At 48.7% G+C, this 24,478-nt stretch overlaps 1 protein-coding gene across 1 annotated transcript; it reads left to right on the forward strand.

The window, feature by feature from the left end:
• The first annotated feature begins 2,095 nt into the window (after positions 1-2,095).
• LG03H3orf84 (linkage group 03 C3orf84 homolog) lies at positions 2,096-24,080 on the forward strand. Its single transcript, XM_048487685.1, has 4 exons — positions 2,096-2,189; positions 7,529-7,642; positions 21,039-21,116; positions 23,528-24,080. Exons 1-4 carry the CDS (start codon positions 2,163-2,165, stop codon positions 24,011-24,013), a joined length of 705 nt encoding a protein of 234 aa, XP_048343642.1. The 5' UTR covers positions 2,096-2,162; the 3' UTR covers positions 24,014-24,080.
• The last annotated feature ends 398 nt before the right edge of the window (positions 24,081-24,478 follow it).

A 24,478-nucleotide genomic window follows, 5' to 3' on the forward strand; every position in this document is an offset into this window, starting at 1 on the left:
GTTAAATTATTTAAATCCCACCACCGGAACGGATTGTTACATTATTTGAATCACACCACTGGCAGTATGCCCCTGGATATGAATGTTGAACATAAACCATTTAATGCGTAGGATTCACTCCACTTTTTCCACTATGTCTCACCCAATTCTCTTCCCTCCTACAGCTCCGATATGGTTTTTGTACTTGTAGGTCCCAGGGTTCCCAGTACTGCATTTTTGGTGGTCAGATTCTTCTAGCTGAAAGGCTATTTGGATTGAACCCGTGCCTTTTGCTCCCTAATTTATTTCTCTAATGCAGAACAGCCCTAACCCAGGTGCCCCAAAGTAACCTGATCTCATCATATTTCAGAAGTTAAACAGGGTTGGCCCTAGTTAGTACTTAGAAGGGAGCACACCAAGCAAGTCCAAGGTTCCTGGGCAAAAGCAAACCACCTCTGTATGTCTCTTACCTATGGGATATAGTTGCCTGCAACTTGACTGCGCTTTAAGAACATAAGAACATAAGAACAAGCCAGCTGGATCAGACCAGAGTCCATCTAGTCCAGCTCTCTGCTACTCGCAGTGGCCTACCAGGTGCCTTTGGGAGCTCACATGCAGGATATGAAAGCAATGGCCTTCTGCGGCTGTTGCTCCCGAGCACCTGGTCTGTTAAGGCATTTGCAATCTCAGATCAATCTCAGCTTTCTACCACCAATGCAAGAGAAAGGAGGCCGTATGAAAAATGCCATTCTAAGGCTGTGGTCCTGTGGACACTTACGTGGACTAAGCTCTATTTAGGGCAGGGGTCCCCAAACTTTTTAAACAGGGACCAGTTCACTGTCCCTCTGTTGGAGGGCCGGACTAAAAAAAAACTATGAACAAATTCCTATGCACAAATGATTGTAAAATGTTTGATTTCACCTTTCAGCCTTTCTGTCATGGTCTATTTTTAGAACAGTGACCAAAGTATGTCAAGTACAGGGTGGACTCCAAATATTGTTGGGGAGGCTGTGGAATACCTTCGCCAGCCTGGCTGATGCCAATGGGAGTGAGGCGGAACAGAAAGCCTGAGAGCAACACATGGAGTAGCCGAGAGGGAAGGGCGGAGCAGGAGTTGCCACGTGTAAGGTTTCCAACTCTGGGTCAGAAAATTCATGGAGATTTGGGGGTGCCATCATGTAATTGCAATCAACAGCCGTTGGGGCCGGTTCCTCCTCTCCCTCGAGCCCCCACTGCACATGAATGGAGCCATCGCCGCCATGCCTGGCGGGCTGAATAAATGCCTTCAGGGGGCCACGTTTGGCCCCCGGGCCGTAGTTTGGGGACCCCTGATTTAGGGTATTGGGATTTATATACAGGTAACCGTGAGAAAGAGCACAGTCGTTATCCATTTTAATAAATTACTTCCCTAATCATTAATGTTAACTATAATCCCTGCCTAACAATATGGAATCATGCATAGATGTTGTCCTAATTTTGCCAGGGTAATTTTTTAAAAAGAACCAAGCAAAGTAATAGCTCTAAGAATTTTAGACACTATCATCTTTAAAAGCAGTTTGATCTGCAGTAATTGACTGGGATAAATGTTCATTCGACGATTTCAAATCTGCTAGATTTGAGTCCCGGATCACCTTAGAGACCTGTAATAGTTTCAGGGTATAAGCTTTCAAGAGTCCAAGGTAACTGACTCTTGACAGCTTATACTACAAAGAACCTTACGGGTCTCTAAGATGCTACAGGTCTTGAATGTCACTCTTCTACTGCAGACCAACGCGGCCACCATCTGAAACTTTAAATCTGCTCACTGCTACCTGTCAAATGTTTAGTAAAAAGTAAGGATGCAAGCCAGTGCACGGGGGGTGGGAAGACAAGTTGTTTAATCAATTTCACATGCACCTTAGAGGTTTCTGGGTGCTGTCAGCAAAACAGACCACCAGATGCTCACATTTTAATACCTGTTTCTTCCTAAGAGGCGAGAATGGGCTTTAAAAATGACACATGGAACAGGCAGACACTTCGACCTGATCTAACAATCCATGCTGTCCTCACAGAATAGTTGCTTAGCAACTAGATAAACATGGGTGGGCAAGTCCTAGCCGCAGGACCCAGCCAGCTTCAGGTGGCTGTTGTAGTAGCTGAGGGGACTGGCTGCTTTCAGGCGGCTCCCCTCAGCTTCTGAGGGGATGCCCAGCCCCATTGTAGGAACGTGGGTAAGCTCAATCCCGGTGATGAGTGTTGTCTGTGACTGTTTCTAGGGCTTTGTGAACAGGGCTAGATTTTTTTAAAAAAGAGATGCCGGGTCTTCGGTGCCTGAACATGGCACCCTTGAACCGGAAGCCTTTCCCCTAAATCAGTGGTTCTCAACCTTCCTAATGCCGCGACCCTTTAATACAGTTCCTCATGTTGTGGTGACCCCCAACCCTAACATTTGTCCATTTTACAGACGGAGAACACTGATGCAGAGAGGCGACCCCTGTGAAAGGGCCGTTCGACCCCCAAAGGGGTCCCGACCCCTAGGTTGAGAACTGCTGCCCTAAATCTTGCTACGTGAGGAATCTGGTGGTGGTGAAAGACTTGTGCTCTGTACCAACTCAGGGGACTTCTCTTCTTTGCTTTTGCATCCCTTATTGGTGCTTGAAAAGTTCTGACTCCTATGAACTCCTGTCTGTGAAGGCCATTAAACCAAAGTATGGAGCTTGGAAGCCATTGCTAACAGTGGCTACTGAGGACAGGTTAGCCTTTCAAAATACTGGCCCTGGGCCATACAAGAGGGAGAGCTGCCAGGCGCCCTCATTTCTTCAGAGTTGATACTCAAATAATTGAAGATTTGATGTTGAGGGGGTGGTAAATGATTGCTGGGCTGCTTGATATTTTTAGACATATTTAATTCCAGTGGAGGATGGAAATGGCAGGTGATGATTGACCCAAATACTGACAGTTGTCTCCAAACATTGTAAGCTCTAACTGCTGAGGTACTCTGGAAGGGACTGAACCGCTGCCTCCAAACTCTCTTCTGCAACCAGTTTGTCTCTGTATCTTCCTCCTCCTCCTCCCTCTCCCCCCCCCTTGCACTTAAGCACTGGTTTGACCCTGTACTTTTTCTTCAGGGGAAAATGGGCTTGGTGAAAGGTTATGGTTGCCTAGCAACCTTAATAGATTCATCCCACCCATTTTTCTTTGGCAGAAACAGGACTGGCTGAAGGCAATGCTCTAGGGCAAAGATAAAAATGGCAGTTCCAACGCCCCTTCCTGCATTGGATCCTGTAGTCCTTGCCAGTCCCCACTAATGTCCTACGGGTTGCAAACCATTAACCAGATTTAGTTACTTTTTGCAATTTCTTCAGTGGCAATGACAAGTTGCTCCTTATCAAGTAGGCTTAGTCTTCCACTGCCTTCCATGCCCTGGAATGAACCCTTGATTCTGTGTACCAGGCGAGAATAATTTCCTCCGCTGTTTATATGTGACCCGGCATGCCTAGGAGCTTAGCCTCTCTCTTCCTCTCTTCCTAGTTTTCCACTCCCTGCTTCTTCTGTGTAGCCAGTGGCGTAATGAGGCAAACTGGAGCCCTGGGCAAAACCTGAGTTTGATGCCCCCCCCCCAGGGTGTGTGCCCAGTGCAACGCTCACACACACACACACACACACACACACACACACACACACACACACACACACACACACCGGCCCTCTTGTAGCTACGCCCAGTGGTGTATCTAGGCAAACTGGAGTTTGGCACCCCCTTTGGGAGTCCATAACTTTGGACTCCCTGAACCAAACCTCACCAAACCTGGGTGATAGCATCAGGAGAATCCCCCGAAACATCTCTGAAATTTTGGTGCTGCTAGCCTAAAGACTGCGCCCTCTGCAGGCCAAAAACAGAAAAACACTGAAAATACAAAAAATCCCACAAACGAACCTGCAGTTTTTGCGCCCCCCACAAGGGGGCGCCCTGGGCAACTGCCCACTTTGCCCAATGGGAGGAACGCCTCTGTGTGTAGCAGAAACACAAGTGCCGCCGAGCAGGTGCTGCTGGGCATGAATAGTCTTAGCCAGCTTCAACTGCCACGGCAGGATGGCCAACTTCACGAGCAGATTAAGCAATGCAGAGATTGAATTGCCTACTCTGCACATATGCTGTGATCACATGGCAACAGGCCTGAAGGAAATTTCCTGGGCCTTTTTCATGGCATGGCAGTGAATAAAATTGCTTGGTAAATAACATAGCTTTAAGGCTGTGTGACAGGGATGGGAATATTTCTCCAGGAAGTTGGCAACCAAATACATCCATCTCAGTCCAGTTCAAGATAATTGCCAAAAGAAGGCACATATGGGAGTTTACTCTCTTACACACACCATTTTCCAGACCGTGTGATATTTTCTTGGGAGTGCATATGTTCCTAGAGAGCTCATTTGTTTTCACATAATGAATGCCAATTGCTAGAAACGGTTAAAGTTAAACCCATACCACAGTCAAAAAATCCTTTGCTAAAAAAGCAGGTGTCTGTTTGACCTACGTTGATAACTTGGCGATAGATATATAATGAACTATTGAAAAGTAAACGTAACAAATAGTCTGAAAGCACGCTGCTTCTAAACTTGAATATTAGCCATTCAGAGAACGATCCAAAACGGATTTGCTCACAATTCTACTGAATTCTATTCGGGGAGGCTTACGCCAAGAAAATTCTCCTTAGCATTGCTGTGCTGATCTACCAGTCTGTAATAGCTACCCCCGCATCGATTCCTTCATGAAATGCGGGCCGTGTGAATCAGCTTTTGGTCCTTGCCCATATTGATTTCCCCTAGCAGAAGAAAGTGAAAAATCAAAATGATCAGATCTTGCCCTTGATAAAAAAAAGTCCTGAAATGTCCCTGCTCTTCAGAATGGCATTAGGTTGCATTCGCAGTAGTGTTCAAAGGGATTATGTTCATTGTGCGGTTTTTTCAGAACACCAGAAAAACGTGAAAGGATTGTGCAGATTTTAAAGAAAAATCTTGTAGGTTATCGAGACTAACCCTTTACTAATCAGTCTACCTTAATGATCACTAACAAATGCTGATCCAACTGGTTGTTTAAAAAAAACAAAAAAACACCACAACCCTCCAAGGAGGGAAATTTCATGACCTTATTCCATTGTCAAACATCATTCATATTTAGCCCATTCATTTCTTGTCATTTTCTTGGCAGATATGATGAGCAAATGTCCTTGCTTTCCTTTTCTTTTTAACACGCTTCAAAATGGAGGAAAACTGCCAGCAAACCTTCCCTGTATTTTCCTCCAGGCAACGATACCCAGTCCCTTCGCAGTTTGCCTCACAACGGAGCTCTCAGTGGGTTGTGCCTGTTCCTCATTTACTGTATGAGACAAATATCTAAAATGTCAGCTCCTACAGTCTACTTTCCATTACGATAAAAAATGAAATTGTACATTATTTGGTGGAAGCGACAATTCTGACCTCAAAACACCGTTTGAGTCAGATTGTGCGCACAGAAAAGCTACCTCCGACTGTTGCAGCCCAGCCTTCTTCTTTCACTCATCCCAACAACACACACACACGTTCTCTTTCACTCATCCCAACAACACACAAACAGAGGGTCTAATAGAAAGAAGCATTTATACAGCACTTTCAGCGTTCGAAGTGTTGCACGGACCACTATCTTGTAATCCTTGCAAAAGCCAATTACAGTCAGCCGGTATTATCACTACCGTATTGGAGATGGGAAGAAAGATCAGCCTTTCAGTGAGTCAGTGACAGAGATCTGAAAGGGTCACTTCGCTTCCCAGATCACTGTTTATTTTCTTAACATTTTGCGTTCGCCAAATTCAGGGCAGTGTGCATCACACTCTGTAAATATCCATCACTTTTTAAAATCCTTCCTGCAGGGCAAGATTTAAGTCCAGTTGAATCTTAAAGACCAACAAGATTTCCGGAATATAATTTTTGAGATGTGCAACCCACTTCGTCAGCTTTGAGTCTCAAAAACCTGCATCTTGAAAATATTGTTGGTCTTTAAGGCTCAACTGGACTTGAATCTAGCTCGTTTAATGCAGGCCAACACAGCTACCCCCATGACATTTCCTACAGGGCAGAGTATACAGGTATCCTGTGTGCGTTTAGCCTCACAAGAATGCTACAAGGTAGATTGGACTGAGAGAGGCCCCTTCCACACAGCAAACGGGGTTGCAGTTGGGGTAAAGTAACCCGCTTTCCTGTTTTCGCATTCGCATGCATCTGCGCAGGCAGCGATTGGATCCCACGGAAACAATGCAGGTTGCTGTCATGTAGTGGTGGAATTCAACAGGATCAACCCCTGGTTCCCCCCTGCCCCCCCCCCCCCGCTGCCCCCTCCCGCCGCCCACTTACCTGGCTGCTGTGCCCTGGCCCCCCTTTCTGATGTTGGGAGGGAGGTGAGGGAAGGCGGCGGTTTCAGGGGGCTTGCTGTGGGTGGGGGGAGCAGCAGGAGAGGGCTGGGAGGCCTGCTGGAGCACCAACAGGGCAGGCCACGCCATGTGTGCGGGGGGCTGGCGGCTGAAGATTGTGGCGAAGGCACGGCCCGATCTCAGCCAGCCAGCCAGCCAGCACACACACACACCGCAAATCGGGCCGTGCACATGCTGGTGTTTGAGCAGGTCTTCCGGCTCTCCCCCGAAGGCCACCGCGAACCCCCACTTTAGGTGCTTTAGGGGCGGGATCTGTGCATAGTGCCCCCCCAAACGGATTCCCCCCCCATTCCAAACCCATGTTTAATGGCCCGTGTGGAGTGGGCCAGAGAGAGAGAGAGAGAGACTCATGGTCACACAGTGAGCTTTACAGACTGGGGAATGCAAACACAGGTCTCCCCTGTCCAGCTCTTTAATCGGGATACAAGACTAGCTGTGTGTCCTTTACTGTTGAGCAGAGGCTTCAGCAACTTGAGAATATTAGTGTTCCCTTATCAGCCTTGAAAGTGTACAGGTCATGCCTGGTGAGCGCTTGGAAGTGGTGTTGCCATCTGCCTGGTGGGAGCAAAAGAATCCCCACCCCACGCTGCCATCCCAGCTCTGGGGACCGGTTAGGAATGAAGGACAAGCTTCCTTCATCTACAATTTGTTTGAGTTTGTATCGATTTCCCACTGCTCTGTCACAGGAAGTCACAGCATTCAGGGATGGTTTGCCGCGGACTGCCCCAGCTTAGTGACTCCCTGCGGCTCTCGTGTAGAGCGGCTAGGAATGCTGAAGGGCTTGGTATGTCGGGACTGGGGTGATGAGAAGGAACTGGTGACTTCTGATTTTACCCAAATTAAGCCCCCCTTGGCAAGCCTTTGGATGTGAGACGATGCCCAGATCCCAAAGGGAGGCAGCTGTGCCTCTCCCGCCTGCTCCCCCAGCCGGAGCAGCTGCATTTGTTGTCAGTAATAAGAAATCTCAGCGAAATCCTTCCAGCGTTGACAGAGGGAAAGGGTGACCTCTGTTGGCCCTATCAAACTAACCGGCAAGTTTGGAGAAGCTGCCGCACTACCTCGCTCAACTGCTAATGAGGGGCACCCTGTTGCCTGCTTTGTTCTAGCATGCCAATGGTTTCTATGGCAACTTCAGAAGCAGATGCCGGAGTGATTTCACCCAAGAGTATCGTCAAGCAGCCCGGCCACCACCTCCTGACCGCTTCCTGCAGAGAATGAGGGTGAGTGACCAGGCCTCTCCGACCGGCCTCTGCCGGGCTCCCCGAGAAGACAAAAGGAAAGGCCCCACAAGCCCTTCGTATTTGGCAGCCCTCCTTCGTGGTTATTAATGGGCGCAGGTGGAACGGAAGGGCTTGCAAAATGGTCCCCTTTGGTACTGAGTGAGAATGAGACGCGCTGGGAGTGAGTCTCAGTGGAATCAGCTGCAGAGGCAGTCTGAGAACACAGGAGTTTCCACCTCCAGCTAGGGTTGCCAACTCCAGTCTTGGAAATTCCTGGAGATTTGGGGGGGAGGGTGCCTGAGGAGGGGTGACTTTGAAGAAGATGTCAACTAGATCAGGGGTCTGCAACCTGTGGCTCTCCAGATGTTCATGGACTACAATTGGCCATGCTGGCAGGGGCTGATGGGAATTGTAGTTCCATGAACATCTGGAGAACCACAGGTTGCAGACCCCTGATCTAGAAGGTGTCATCTGCTGCTCCATCCAGACTCATCTCTGTAGTCTGGAAATTGGTTGTAATTTCAGGAGCCCTCCAAGCCCTACCTGGAAGTTGGCAAGCCTGTGAGCCAAGCCTTGATCACCAACTGCCCAATCAGGAGTCTTCAGACTTTTCAGGCTCAGGATCCAGCCATGTTCAGTCTATAATGTAGGAGCGGGAACCATTTTAATCCCTCACCCTCGATGTAGTGCTGATCGTTTTCATGGATGAGTTTTCTGATGCCCAGTTGTTTTTTTCCCCAAAGCACCTCTTCCCTAAAGTTAGGGCAGGGGTCTTCAAACTATGGCCCTCCAGATGTTTATGAACTACAATTCCCATCAGCCCTGCCACTTGGCCATGCTGGCAGGGGCTGATGGGAATTGTAGTTCATGAACTTCTGGAGGGCCATAGTTTGAAGACCCCTGAGTTAGGGTTTCGACTGACAACACCAGGAGCATCAGGAGGGGGCGGGGACTGCAGTTCTTGACATTGTCCAACAGTGTGATGTCACTTCCAGGTTTGTACCCAGAAATGAAATCACAGCATCATGCCACATGCTCGGAATTTCCTATAGAGATGTGGGAAATGTTAAACATGCAGCATGAAGTCGTGATGTCATTTCTCCAGTTGCTATGATTTTAACTATAGAGATTTGGAGCAACTCTTGGAGCAGCATGCAATACTAGTTTTGCCCTCCATTTCTGCTCTGACTGCTTCACTGAGCAGCAGTGGGAGGCCCGGGGGTGGGAGGGTGGCCACCACAGCAGGAAACCTGGCCTCCCGAACAAAAGTGAAGGATCAGTCCTGACCCATTTGAGCAGGAAGTGCTTCCAAACTGCCCATTGGGTCTGCGTGGAGTACCTATTCAGAAACAGCCACCTCCACGGGCAGATGGCTTAGAACCGTGGTGGTGAACCTTTGGCACTCCAGATGTTATGGACTACAATTCCCATCAGCCCCTGCCAGCATGGCCAATTGGGGCTGATGGGAATTGTAGTCCATAACATCTGGAGTGCCAAAGGTTTGCCACCACGGGCTTAGAACCTCCCGCTATTTTGTAATCACATTTTACCATTCTATAGCAGTGCCCTCTTAAAGTTGCCACTTCTAGCATGGGAAACTCTTGGAGATTTAAGTGTATTGCCCCTAAGGTGTTTGAGGAGGGAGCTTTCTGGGGTCATGATGCCATGGAGTCTGCCTTCCAACAGAGGTGTAGCACCAAGGGGACGGGGGGGATGCACCGGGTATGCACCCCTGCAGAGGCGTTCCAGGGGCATTCCGGGGGCATGGTGGGGGCGGGATGGGGTGTTCCGGGGGCATGACAGGGCGTGACGGGGGCTTGGAGGGGTGCAGGGCTCACGGGCGTACCAGGTGCATTTCCCCCTTGCTCCCTGCCTTCCAAAGCTGCCATTTCCTCCGGGGGAACTCATCTCTGCAGTCTGGAGATGAGTTCTAATGCTGTAAAAACTTCAGACCACATCTGGAAGTTGGTAGCCCTATAACAGCTGGGGTTTCCAGTCTCCAGGCAGTGGCTGGAGAGCTTTTGGAATTACAACTAGTCTCCAGGTTACAGAGATCCGTTCCCCTGGGGAAAAATGGCTGCTTCGGAAGGCGAAGTCTATGGCTTTATACCTCACAAGGTCCCTCCCCTCCTAAAACCCCGCCCTCCCCAAGCTCCGCCTCCAAAATCTGCACATGTTTCTCAACCCAGAGCTGGAAACCCTACAGTTTGCAATACTTTTTTCAAATTGCTAGAATTTTCCACAGGCTGAAAAAACTGGGGATCTTATTTTATTGCATGTAACGTTCCTCTCAGTTTTTCTCTCCTCTCCCACTTGATTTTCCCTCCCTTTTCTCCCGCTCTGTCACCATTTCTGAAACGAAACACGGATGGTACGGATGTGGCTTACTTTAGGTCGTGGCATCAGAATGCCCATCGTGACCCTGCAGTTAAAGACAAATATACCCGTCACTTCAGTTTTGTGTTTGCATTCTACCTGTTTCCCGAGGAGCTCAGATCAGCATTCATGAGGTTTTCAGAAATTTCTCTGTTCCTTTACTGATGAGCCCCAGACCAAATTGGATTTATTTACAAGCTGAATAAGCTACAGCTCATGGGAGGTCTCCAAATAGAAAATACATGTTATTATTGAAGGCTTTCATGGCCAGAATCAACTAGTAGTCGTGGGTTTCTGGGCTGCACGGCCGTGGTCTGGTAGTTTCAGCTCCTAATGTTTTACCCGCATCTTTAGCTGGTCTGAACGCAGGCCAAACGTTAGGAGCTAAAGCCACCAGACCACGGCCACGCAGCCCAGAAAACCCTCAGCAGCCAACAAAATACATTATGAAAACTTACTAAATAACCATTTTGGGTAATGCTATAAAGCTTTTTTAAACTTGCCATAATTTAGGGGCTCAGAATGTATTAATCTAGCCCTGGGCCTAGACTTCCTTCGCTCCATTACGGAACTACAATAGGACTTGGGCCGTCTGTTGAAAGGGTGGCCTGCCAATTCAGCCCAGACAGTTTGTTGTTGCCTACCAATCCAAAAATTTCCCAGCCAGTTCCGGTGCTTGAGATATGTTACCCTGTGGCAGCCAGTGTGAGTCCTGTTTTGTTCTCCCCCCCCCCCACATGTATATAGTGGAAGGTGACCAGATGGTCACCTTTGTGAACCAAGACGGGTAGGCTGGCAGCCGCAGGACAGGTAGGCGGGGCGGGTAGGTAAGTGGCTGCGCGTGATTGTGTGCGCGCGCGGCAGGCTGCCGCACTGCCTTGCACTCCAGAAGGCAGTGCGGCAGCCTTCCAAAACTTGGGACAATTGAAATAACCCATGGAACACGGGACAAATTGTTTGAAGGCAGGACTGTCCCACCAAAAGCGGGACGTCTGGTCAGCCTAATATAGTGGCCTTATACTGAACCAGCCCCTTGGTCTGCTAAGATCAGTATTGTCTATTCTGCACAGAAAGCAGATGCTCTACCGCAGAGCTGTGAGCCAGAGGTGTTGGGGGGGGTGGCGCCTAGGGCAACACCTGCTCCAGCTGCCCCCCGGCTCTGCACCCCCCCCCCCACTTACCTTAGCTGGCAGGAGCCTGTCACAGGCCGCTCCTCAGCCCAGCCCCACCAGGCTGCTCTTTCAGGTTGCTCCTCAGCCTGGCGGCAGCCCAGCCACACTACTCCTTTGGCTGGTGGGGGCTCCACTGGCTGAAGGAGCAGCCTGGCGGGGCAGGCCCGAGAGGAGGGGCGTGGGGGATGATTCTCTGCCCCCCATGACCAGCTGGCATGTGCCCGGGGCATGTGACCCCCACATGTCCCCGTGAATGCTTCGCCTGTGCTGTGAGCTCTCCTCTCAGAATTAATCCTCTCAGAATTCCCTCAGAATCAACAAAGTCGACGGAAGTGGCTGTCATGGCTTTTGTGCGCTGCGTGGCCAGGGCCTTGTCGTTTTAGCTCCTCACATTTCTGAAGACGCCAGCCATAGACGGGGGTGAAATGTGAGGAGCAAAAACTGCCACACAGCACAGAAAACCCACAATGGCCACACAACACAGAAAACCCCACAACAGCCAGTTGATTCCGGCCATGAAAGCCTTCGACAGTATATAGATGGAAGTGAATTGGAGTGAATTCCCTGAGGGAAAGAGAGAGTGCTCCCATGGGAGAGTTACGGCCGTGCTCCTGGATCCAATTCAGAGTGCCTCAGGGAGGGATTTGGCAGGAAGGTTAATTGGCCGTGATCCTATCATTCCACTGGAATGGTAGCTGAAGCCCTGTCAGATTGCTTGCCTGCATCAGTGTGCTGTGTGTGAGTGTGTGTTCAACATCAGAGCTGTCAGTCAAGATAAGACTGATGGCAACAACCTTCCTACTCACGCTCTTCCCACATCCAAGGCTTAATTTGAGCTGGAGGCATCTTAACAGAACTCTGTTCCTCTGTGGGGGGAAACTATTTTTGTTAAATCCAGCAATCAGCCTTTTGAATCCTGGCCCTCAGTTCTCTTGTATGGCAAACCGACCCCTGGGACACCTCTGTTCGGGGCGCTGGGATCCCAGCACTGAAAGAATAAATACGTCACTTTCTACGGGGTAAAATGACTCTCGGATCAGGAGAAATCCCATTGGGGGCTGGAGTAATGTTTGTGCTTGGGCTATGATCAGTTTTATGAGACTGAATACCCTACTGCTAAAGCCTAGGCTGTGTGCAGTTAAAACAGCTGCTAATTGCCAATGGTGCCTGTAATTGTTTGCTAATTATCCCCAAGCTGTTTTTCAAAATAGATGTCAACCATCAAGCAAGGGTCTGGTGTGGCTATACATTCAGGGTAGTTTCATTTCCTCTCCTGACATGCTGTGTGGAGCTGTAAGCCTAAAACGGTTGTGGGCAGTCTGTTCATGCTTCAGGCAGAAACTCAGTCCCCTTCTGCCACTGTTGTTTGAAAATATCAGCCCACCTTTTAGGACACCTACCTACTAGGGCAGTAGGCAATATCTCTAGCCATGTATTGTGGATTAGAGTCTGGCTTCAACATTCTGGCCCTGACGTTGAGGGAGGTCGGGCATCTGTCCCTTTTTCCAGATAAAGGCAAGTTACCTCTTGATTCTTTTTCAAGACCCACTACTGCAGTTCTGTTATGAGGTAAAGTCCAAGCTGCCGTTTCTGGGTGTGTGAGCCCTGACTTTGCCTCAAACCCTGTCATTTTGCAACACTGTACCAGCAGGAAACGAAGCAATGCTTTGTGACAACGCCGGTCTAGCTCCGGCAACACCGCATCAGAGTTTTCTCAGATAATTATGGTCCTCTAACTCTTTCTGCTTGCAAGGGAAATCTCTCGTTGCCATTTATTTCATACGAGGGGGGAGAAAACTTGTAAAGCCTGGTTTGGATCATTAGGAAATCTAATGTGATCCAGAATTTTATTATTTATTATCTATCTATCTATCTATCTATCTATCTATCTATCTATCTATCTATCTATCTATCTATCTATCTATCTATCTATCTATCTATCTATCTATCTATCTATCTATCTATCTATCTATCTATCTATCTATCTATCAGTTTTAATATATTGCCCTATCCCCGAAGGGCTCAGGGCGGTGAACAATATAAAATATTATATATAAAAACCATATATACAATTTAAAACAGTTACATTCTAAAACCATGTCCCACGAACCCATATACAACCCTCCCCAGAAAGGAGTAATGGGTCCCGATGATATTAGGGACCCATGTAATCAGAGGGGGCAGAAGGCAACCATCAAAGCGGCTGGTCTCTCCTAGAGGCCATGCCAGACTTACAGCTCCCGTCTGGGCTTTACAGGCTGTCTCAAGCGGAACTGGTTGTCCTGCAGGGTCCGGACAGCTGGTGGTAGAATGTTCCACCAGGCCGGAGCCGGAGCCGTAAAGGGGATGATGGGAACTGTAGTCCATAACATCTGGAGGGCTGCGAATTTGACACCTATGCTTTCTCTTCCCATTTTAAAAGTGTTTGGAAGATGGTGTTTCAGCAGGTACAGATTTTTTTTTACCCCTCCAGCAATTTTGTTAGCACAAGCTGTGCCTGCAGCAATGCTGTCTCGCTTCTCCGTTATTAAAGGTACCAGAGCTTTGTCCTTTACCCGAGGGATGACCAATTTGCGAGCCGCGGGGTCAGACAGCATTTTATCTGGCCCCTAGCAATCCAATCATGTGCTAATGAAAGTACAGTAAAGTGGTTTGCTAACACTTTTACTTGTAAGAAAAAGAACGTGATATATTCCATGCTGCATTTACTTTTCCCGTTTCATGTGCTTGAGTACATATGCTCCTCTTGACTGCAAATGCTCAGTGCTGGATGGGGCTAACTGTAGTTTATGGGACTAATCAGCCAAAAAGAGGCTGGTTTGTATGGTAAAAGATATCTCTGGCACCAGTATAACTATCAGTGGCTCCTGAGGACAGAGAATGGCAAAAGCCAGAATTCAGCAGTACAGCAAGCAGTCTGTATACTGTATTGTCGAATCACTGGGGTGTTGTGGGGTTTCCGGGCTGTATGGCCATTTTCCAGTAGCATTTTCTCCTGACGTTGCGCGGCTGGCATCTTCAGAGGATCTGTATTATGTAACCTGTGTACTGATAATCCCTGGGTTTGTCTTGGGTAACTTCCATGAAAGGATTCTGACAATGGCAGGATTAGAAAATACCTCTTCCAGAAATCTAGGAAAGCCACTGCCATGTCACGTACTGGGCTAAACAGACCAAAAGTCCAGTCTTCAGAAGTTGGCTGTCCCTGCCCCATTGCACCTAACATCCCTATGCAGTGACAGTCCACCTTCTAAAGCAGCCGTTTTCTTCAAGAGAAGCGGGATAAACCTTTGGCATAAATGCATTAATACTCAACCAGGGATCTATGGAGATCAGTCGTAATTCCAGGAGATTTCCACTCTCACCCTAGTCCAGTGGCGTTCAAAAACAGGATTGGACTTCTGTTTTATTTTATTACAATACATTAACGTGACTATGCCTCTGTTACCAGTGACGCATCCATGTCACTTCCAGTGCACACCAGAAGTGAAGTCATCACGTGGTAGGCGAGGTGATGACATGCTTGTATTTGGGCAAAAACTCTATGGTAGAAGCTGCTATTACCCAAGAGTTTTGCCTAAATCCCTGATTATCTCTACATTACTGATGATGTGATGATGTCACTTCTGTCGAGTGCCGAAAGTGATATCAACATGTCATTGGCAACACAGCCCTAGGTCTCAGTTTACAATTGATAGGCCCCCCTCCCCACCAGCTGGCTGAATGGCAGGGGGGAAGGGGCACCAAAGCATGGGAGTCTGGGGACCCTAGATGATGTCACTTCCTTTGAGTGCTGAAAATGACATTGATGTGCCACTGGCTACAGAGGCATAGGCCTCAGTTTGCTGCTGGTAAATACCCCTCACTGGGCAGCTAAACAGTGCTGTTGGGTGAGGAACCCCAGCAGGGGAATGCCTGCTGCCAGTAGGAGTCTAGCAACCATTATGTGGCTGTACCCACTACTGGGTCAGAATTGTAGAGGTGCCTTCAGGATCAAAAAGGTTGGGGACCTTTGTTGCAGGCCTTTTACTGGTATTTATAATAGTTCTATCTTGCTGTATATTATGCTATAGGAATGTATGTGATTTACACTCTTTTGCATTTTCATTCTTCATTAAATATTGCACTTGAGCTTTGTGCTGCTTTGTATTGGGCACAGAGGCAGAGCTACCAGGGGGGCCGGGGCATGCGCGTTGCACCGGGCGCACGCCTGGGGGTGGAAAATCACCCCCCTGCCCGCAGCACCCCTTCCCCACATACGTACCTTCGTCAAACAGTGCAGGCTGGGGAAGCAGCCTGCTCCCTTCAGGCTGAAAATGGCTTGGTGGGAACTACACTTCTCAGGAGACCTTGCGAGCCCCAGGGTCTCATGGGAAGTGTAGTTCCCACAAGGCCATTTTCAGCCTGAAGGGAACAGGCTGCTTCTCCAGCCTGCACTAAGGTAAGGGGTGGGCGGCAGGAGGCACGGTGCCACTGGGAAGGGGGCAGGGGCAGAAAACACAGAGTGTGCACCGGGCGCACTCTGGCGCAGCTACGCCTCTGATTGGCAGCCAGGGTACAGTGGGTTCACTTTATCTGAGTGCTTCTTACACTGTACAGTGTAAGCAGCAGTGGCGTAGTGGCTAAAAGCAGTGGCTAAGAGCAGGTGAACTCTGATCTGGAGGAACCGTGTTTGATTCCCAGCTCTGCCACTTGAGTTGTGGAGGCTTATCTGGGGAATTCAGATTAGCCTGTGCACTCCCACACACGCCAGCTGGGTGACCTTCGGCTAGTCACAGCTTCTCGGAGCTCTCCCAGCCCCACCCACCTCACAGGGTGTTTGTTGTGAGGGGAGAAGGGCAAGAAGATTGTAAGCCCCTTTGAGTCTCCTGCAGGAGAGAAAGGGGAGATATAAATCCAAACTCTTCTTCTTCTTCTTCTGTACTCAACTCTGTTTGCATTACTGTTATGTTCAAGCCAAAGTATTCTGTATGTGTATGTTTAAAAAAAATCAAGCATGAAGCTGTTAAGGAAAGTCCCCTGCTGAGCCTCCACTAGACCAAGATATCACACAAGGAAACTGAGATGGGAAAAGATAGCACTTTGTGAACTGTTGTGGTATGGTAGAGCATCATCTATGGGGCATGTCATCAAGGCACAGGCCAACCTATGGCGACCCTAGAGGGTTTCAAAGGCAAGAGACCGTTAGAAGTGGCTTAGGAGCAGCAGTGGCGTAGGAGGTTAAGAGCTCGTGTATCTAATCTGGAGGAACTGGGTTTGATTCTCTGCTCTGCCGCCTGAGCTGTGGAGGCTTATCTGGGGAATTCATATTAGCCTGTACACTCCCACATACGCCAGCTGGGTGACCTTGGGCTAGTCACAGCTTCTAGGAGCTCTCTCAGCCCTACCTACCTCACAGGGTGTTTGTTGTAAAGGGGGAAGGGCAAGGAGATTGTAAGTCCCTTTGAGTCTCCTGCAGGAGAGAAAGGGGGGCTATAAATCCAAACTCTTCTTCTTCTTCTTAGCCATTGGTTGTGTCTCTATGGTGACTCTGGATTTCCTTGGAGGTCTCCCATCCAGGCCAAGTCTGCTTAGCTTCTGATAACTTCATGATAGACTCCGTCATCCAGGTCAGGGCATCAGCACAGTACCAATGGTTTATTACAGAGGAATTCAGCAGAGCCCTCTGGACAGGTTGACAGCTTGATTGTGACGAGTTGCTATTAAAGAGACAGCCCTCCTGTGCGTTCCAAAGCTCGCTAGAAATGGTGGCTCATCGCTTATGGCAAGAAATCTGTGTGGCTAGTTTGGACCAATGTATGAAGACGGCCAGTCCACCACTACCTCTTTGTCCTCACTTCCCACAGGATGCTTTGCATGCCAGTGAAGAATTTGCTCTTGCTGAGGACACACAGCCAAGGAAAGCATAAGCAACTCCCAGTGCAAAACTGAGTCATCTGCTGCCAGCTTTCCGGACCTCGATGAAATGACACAGTAGAGAGTGCCTTAGATCACTCCTGGAGACAGAGTGTCCCTGGAAGCTGACTGTTTGCCCAATTGCCTGCCATTCCAGACAGCTCTGGAATTAAGATAGCAAAGGGCCTTGACTGCTGTGGGTTTCCTGGCAGTGTGGCTGTGGCTATCAGCAGAGTTTAAAGCGGAGTCACTCTGGTAAGATGAGAAGGTTTATAGTCTTCCTGCACTCACTGCAACCTCCTATCACACTTGGAAAAGAATACTCTCCACGCAAGATGTTCTTTCCATAGGAAGGTTTTACTTTAGCAGTTACAAGGTTACACAAGTCTATTCTATACAAGACTATAAAGCTATACAGAACTCTTCAGCAATAACAAAGTTCAACACACACTGAACTAGACTCAGACTCTATCTCCATCTGAACTTAGCATAGCACAGTGGTGACGAACCTTTGGCACTCCAGATGTTATGGACTACAATTCCCATCAGCCCCTGCCAGCATGACCAATTGGCCATGCTGGCAGGGGCTGATGGGAATTGTAGTCCATAACACCTGGAGTGCCAAAGGTTCGCCACCATGGGCATAGCATATATAATGCATACATCCAACAGGATACTTTTCCCCGCCTCTCATTGGTCTAGAGTTACAGTTGAATTTACCAATTGTGTTAAAGGTTAACTGCCACTTCACCCTAGACTGTCTCCGGCCTCTGGGGTTGGCAAACTTCTGCTAACTTAGAAGATGACCTTTTGTGAACCTTTACTCTCTTTTTTATATATCATGACAGAGGTCTGGTAGCTTTTGCTCCTGACTTTTCGCCCTCCCCTGTGGCTGGCATCTTTGAAGGCATGTCACGGTAAGATGCGTTTCAGTGACATGCCTCTGAAGATGCCAGCCATAGATGCAGGGAAAACGTTAGGAGCAAAACTACCAGACCACAGCCACGCAACCCGGAAAACCCACAACAGACCGTTCATTTCAACCATGAAAGCATTCAACAATAAAGCAGTTTTTTTCTGGATAAGGCCCAATAGAGGTACATTTTGAGGACATGGCTTAAGAATGTGGCCCTTGTTTACCTAAACAAGATCTCTTCCTTTTTTGAATTTGAATCTCCGTTATTAGAATAAAAAGAGTTTGGATTCATAGCCCCTTTTTTCCCTCCTGTAAGGAGATTCAAGGCGGCCGACAAACTCCTTTCCCCTTCCTCTCCCCACAATAGGCACCTTGTGAGGTAGGTGGGACTGAGAGTTCTGAGAGAACTGTGACTAGTCCAAGGTCACCCCCCAGGAATTTAGGGACGGGGAAACAGATCTGTTTCACCAGATAAGATGGAAAGTTGTGCAGGGAGGGGTCAAGTTGCTATCTTTTTACTAGGCCAGCCAAGTCAATAAAACTATGCCGTAGTCAATAAAACTATGCCGTGCTGTAGGAAAAGTAATAAACTTTTGTCTGATTTCAAAGTACAAGAGTAAAATTTCTAATAATTTTAGTAGAATTACCAGCTCTAGGTTGAGAAATTCATGGGAGAGTTGGGGGTGGAGCATGAAGAGAGCAGAATGTGGGGGAGCAGCGAGACCTCAGGGAGGTATCGTGCTATGAGTCCATCCTTCAAAGCAGACATTTCATCCAGGGAACTAATCTCTATTGCCTGAAGATCAATCATAATTCTGCGAGATCTCCTGGCCCTACCTCATAGTGGTTTGGGTGAACCAGAGGTATTCAACTCTGGCAATTCAGATGTTCATGGACTACAATTCCCATCAGCCCCTGCTGATTGGCCATACCAGCAGGGGATGATGGGAATTGTAGTCCATGAACATCTGAAGCGCTAGAGTTGGACACCCCTGGCGTAAACGTACGAAAATGTATGCCTAGTAACTGGCAATGTGTAACCTTTGCTCTGAGCTGGGTTCGCCCAGCTTTAAAATGGGAACAGTGTCTGTAGCAGCTCTCAGAGAAACATTAGACAATATATCACCCCACTGATTACTATGATATTGAGGTCAGCCCCTCCTCATCTTCACCTCGTATAGGTTTCTCAGGCCTGTTTCCATCAAAAGGCAAGTCAGTAGGGTCAGGACTTCCTATGTACTTTTGCTGTTTGCACTTCAACATTTACTGTGTGGTTTTGCTGTTCACAAAACCTCTTTCCAGCCTAAATTATTGATTATGCCTCTTGGTGCTTTATTTAGTTTTCTCATCTATCATCTATCCATCTGAAGATTCAACCGGACCAGGATGCTTGAAATATTCATGCATGTAATTTGATTTGTCCCTTGCATTCCCAGGACTAATCTTGGCAAGTTGCCCATGGGATATGCGCTTCTTCCTTCTGCAACCACAGTGGTTGAAAATTGTTTTCCTGATATAATATTGAATGTGCTCCATTGCACTCATATACCTGTATATGCAACAATATGAAGAGGGTACAGTCTTGAGGCAGAATCACAAAGTTTCTGGGTTAATGTATCATTGAAGGCTTTCACAGTAGGGCAGAGGAGTAGCTGGGTCAAACTGGGTGCGCAGTGTGTTTTTTCTACCCCCTCCCAATGGCCCCCCGCGCCCCCCCCCCCGCAGCGCCCCCCCCATCCCCCATCCCACACTTACCTTAGTTCCTTTTCTTTTTCTAGTACTTTTTCAGGCTGAAAAAGGCGGCCTCTTCACAGTTCAGGCTAAAAACTGTCTGAGGAACTATACTTCACAGGAGACCTTGTGAGCCCCAAGGTCTCCTGGGAACTGTAGTTCCTCAGGCCGTGTTTGAGCCTGTTGGAACTGTTCAACCCTGAAAAGAGGTACTAGAAAAGAAAAGAAACTAAGCAGTGAAATGTGGGAGCAAGGGGTGAGGGGCTCTGAGGAGGGGGGTCGCGGGGGGTTGAAAAGAAAAGTGGGAGGGGATGGGGGACGATTTTCTGCCCCCCAGGCGTGCGCCCGGTGCGCAACACCCCCCCCTGTCCCCTTGCCACTCCGCCACTGCAGCCGGATTCAACTGGTTGTGGTGGGTTTTCTGGGCTGCGTGGCCGAGGCCTAGTAGATCTCGTTCCTAACGTTTTGCCTGCATCTGCGGCTGGCATCTTCAGAGGTGTATCACAGAGGGAAGTCTGTTACACACACTGTGTCTTTCTGGGTTAAGGTGTTGTGAGGTAGACAATTTTATCATTTTTCTTTTTAGTTAGCTGTTTACATTGAATGGGTGCATGGGAACAACTTTATTTATATACAGTTACAGGCTCAGATCGAGAGCAAGTGGGGTTTACCTCAGTGGGCTCGTGGGCCTGATAAGCCCTCTCAAGTGGCCAACTCTGGCCTCCGGGCCACATGCGTGACACCCCAGATGTCAATCATATCCACCTTCTACAAGGCAGGTGTTGGTTCATTATTCAAATATGCAGATTCCTTTGAAACTAACGGATTACCAGCGTGCCTCCTGCTTTATCCTTCCACTGATTGCTAAACCTGTACATCTTTTATATGTTACTGCAAAGCCAGTCTACATTTGCAGTGCTTTCTGTAAAAGAAAGTGGTCTTCCAAAGACTTCCTGAGAACAGAAAGCCTGAAGTAATAAAGAGAACTCTTTCAACTTCATGCTACACTCAGTAGCATTTTTACATCATTTCCTTGTATTCACCGCCAAGGCTACTCTTTATGAAAGGTTCACATTAATTCAAATGGATGTGACAGAGAACTGAGGAGGGGAGAGAGGGAGATCCAGAGAGGCCGTGCGTAATCTCCTCAGCTCCTGATTTAGGCAGCCGACCCTCGGGGCCATCGTTTTGTGTCAACAGGCATCTTGTTTAAGAGCAAATCCTGTATCCGCTCCACTGGTAGAGTTGCAGGCGGTATGTTTTGCGGGGGGGACTAATCTTTGTCCTTGCTTGTGCTGTTTTCCAGGAAACCCCTTCCAAGCACATATTCTCCAAGCACGACAACAGACATGCCTTCCCAGGATCAGCGCTATGCTTTGAGAACGTGAGTGTGCTTGGTGGCCAAGAAGGGAGGCGGGGGAGGGGAGGGAGAGCGGCTCCCAGTCCCTTCCCTCTTCTGCAGCAGGAGAGCTGGCAGAGAAGTTAATCAGAGGAGTGCTTGATTAGAGCCCTCATTTCCATTCCTAATGCGGCTGCCTCTCTCTTGGGAGCCTCCAGGGCTCCTCCGGGAACTGATGGTGCCTTCTGGCTGCCTGGAACAGACGCCAGTGAAGAACTCTGCCTTCCCCACCACCCTGCCCTTCAAGGAGCTGGAACATCACGGCCATCAATCACCTATGCAGGGGTGGCCAACCTATGGCGCTCCAGATGATTCATGGACTACAATTCCCATCAGCCCCTATTGGCATGGCCAATTGGCTGTTGTGGGTTTTCTGGGCTGTAGGGCTTCCCCTCCCTCCCCCCTTCCCTTGCATGCCACCCCTCCCCTCCCTCCGCTAGGTGGGTGGGCCATGTCCAGATGATGGCCCCCATTCCCTCCCCTCCATGCCACCCCTCTCCTTGCATGCTTCCCCTTCCCCAATTGGCCATGCTGGCAGGGGCTGATGGGAATTGTAGTCCATGAACATCTGGAGCACCATAGGTTGGCCATCCTTGATAGCTCAGCTACAAATCTGATTGGGTAACCTGCCTAACAGCACCATCCTCAGGAGAGCAAACCCTTTCTAAATCTGGCTGTGTGGGTTTTCCAGGCTGTAGGCCGTGCTATTATTAGACCACAGCCCTACAGCCCAGAAAACCCACAACAGGCAGTTGCTTCCAGTGGTGAAATCCTGTGACAATTCCTTTTCTAAATCCATTTGAAATGTCAGCAGGCTTAGCACGTAACTCTGCTAAGATGGCCCTGCAATACCCTTCAGCCAAAACACATGGAGCAGCAGTCAGGATCAGGGTTTGCATGAAAGGAGACTGAGCCGAGTGGTGGAGTCAACATTTGGCTGTCCCATAGTGTTGGACTCTGTTGCCACCCGCATCCCATTTTTCTGTGTACGGAAATTTGATTTCTTTCTATCTATCTATCTATCTATCTATCTATCTATCTATCTATCTATCTATCTATCATCCATCCGACTACCACAACCCTGGAACCTTAGCAGTTCCCTCAAAGATAACTCCACTATTCACCTCAATTGTATAAGGCTAGAGGAGCAGACTGTATTTCTTAGCATAAACATTGGGCAGGCGGGCATGAGATGTGCATTTATGCCACTCGGACCATCCTCTGGAGTGACGGCTGCAGGACTGATGCATTCAGGGCCATGCACTGGGAAGAGGGGCTTTAAACCTAGGGTAAAAGCAACCACAATATTCTAAGGAGTGGCCACAGCAGATTCTGCACTTAACGTTGTTGAGTCCAACTTCAGTCTTGCTCTACCACCACACATCATATCAGCTGGTCAAATATATCTTCTGTCACTTGCCCCTCTGCTCACACAGTCTCTGGCTTTAAGAAAATCCCTTTAAAATTATGCCTGTGCATTTGTTCATTTATGTGCCCATTTGCCATCTGTTCCTCTCTCCCAAATTCCAAACTTCTAAAAACAAATACAGGACAGGTCCTCGGGGCCACAGGACTAGCCAGGTAGCCCCCTTCACAAGCAGCTTTCTTCCAACTCAGCTACCACTCTGGGAACATATAGAATTTTGATTTTTTTTCCCCCCAGAGCTCACATTGGGAAAGGAACAGGTTAATTACTAACAGCATGGTGTAGTGGGTAAGAGTGGTGGACTCTAATCTGGAGAACTGGGTTTCATTCCCCACTCCTACACATGAGTGGCAGACTCTTATGTGGAGAAGTGGATTTGTTTCCCCGCTCCTACACGTGAAGTCTGCTGGGTGACCTTGGGCTAGTCACAGTCCTTCAGAACTCTCTCAGCCCCACCTGCCTCACAAGGTGTCTGTTGTGGGGAGAGGAAGGGAAAAGGAGTTTGTACGCCACCTTGAGACTCCTTACAGGAGAGAAAGGTCGGGGGGGGGGGGGGCATAAAACCAAACTTTTCTTCAACACATTACGAACCTAAGAACTAGCCTGCTGGATCAGACCAGAGTCCATCTAGTCCAGCACTCTGCTACTCGCAGTGGCCCACCAGGTGCCTTTGGGAGCTCACATGCAGAAGGTGAAAGCAATGGCCTGCTGCTGCTGCTGAGCCCCTGGTCTGCTAAGGCATTTGCAATCTGAGATCAAGGAGGATCAAGATTGGTAGCCATAGATCGACTTCTTCTCCATAAATCTGTCCAAGCCCTTTTGCTGCTATTTGCTATTATTAATAGCACTGAAAAATGTTGCACCCATCTTCCACCCTGATGACCTTCTGGCCCCTTCCTGCTCTATGATGATAGTTAGGTGGTTTTGTCACAGGGAACGCTTGAACAATGTGGCTCTTGTTCTATGGCAGGGCTTGGGACGGCGGAGGATAGAGGGGAGCCTGCCCAGCACCCAGAACCTGATATCCTGGATCCCCCTGAAGGAGGAGCTACAACGCGAGAGGCCCCTCGTCTCAAGCTACCAGTCTGACTTCCGCTCCAGAGACAAAGTCCACCAGATGTTAGTCCCTCGCAACCAAGGACGAGGGCAGCCTCTCTACCGCACACCCAGTACCACCTACCAGCACACGTACCGGAGCTACTGCTTGCGTGATCCCATCCTCGGGGTGTTAAAAGAGCAGGAAGTGGCCAAAGACCCCGGACCTGACACTCCTGCCCCTCCCACCTCGAGTGAGCCCACCGCCCCCACTTCGAGTGAACCCACCACCGACGATGCCAGGAGAAGTCCAAAAAGTCTTGCGCCAGGAACCTTTTACAGGCGCTGTGCACTCCACAGGCCAGCGCGGCTGACTGTGTCCGACTGTTTGCGCTGGTACAACTGTGGAGAAAGCATCTGATCTCACTTCCGCCTTGGGATAACCTAAATGCTCCCTTGTAGGAAAAAAAACCCCAAATAATAAAACCTTGCTGGTCTGCAGGATATCTGCTAGGTATGGCCACCACCACAGAAGAGCCTCTTCTGTATTTCTGTCTTTCCCTCCCACCCAAAACATCCTGCAATCTGGAGTGTCAATGTTGCTTGGGGGTGGTGGTGATGGTGGTGGATGCTTTTCTGTAAGAAGGATGCTTTTGCCAACTGTGAGTTTCGTATATCCGCCTTCAAAAAATATCATTACCATTCCATTGACTTTAAGTGAGAGGAAAGGATTCAAGAAGGGCAGGCCAAAGCATTTCAGTCAGGTAGTAAAGAGACAGAGGCCGGTAAAGGTGAGATCCAAGGTTAATGAGAGACAAAGCTCCTTTTTCTCAGAAACTACCTCAGCCTTTGAAATCACAAGGGAACTTAAGAATGCCCTCTAGCT

This window comes from Sphaerodactylus townsendi, linkage group LG03 (assembly GCF_021028975.2).
Source record: "Sphaerodactylus townsendi isolate TG3544 linkage group LG03, MPM_Stown_v2.3, whole genome shotgun sequence".
Classification (NCBI taxonomy): Eukaryota; Metazoa; Chordata; class Lepidosauria; order Squamata; family Sphaerodactylidae; genus Sphaerodactylus; species Sphaerodactylus townsendi.

What these genes read in the sequence shown, in the direction of transcription:
- LG03H3orf84 (XM_048487685.1), top strand. Translation starts at nt 2,163, where the DNA reads ATGCCCAGCCCCATTGTAGGAACGTGG. An exon ending in GCTTCCTGCAGAGAATGAGG is followed by an intron (nt 7,643 to 21,038) that starts GTGAGTGACCAG and finishes GCTGTTTTCCAG; the next exon opens with GAAACCCCTTCCAAGCACAT. An exon ending in CAGCGCTATGCTTTGAGAAC is followed by an intron (nt 21,117 to 23,527) that starts GTGAGTGTGCTT and finishes GTTCTATGGCAG; the next exon opens with GGCTTGGGACGGCGGAGGAT.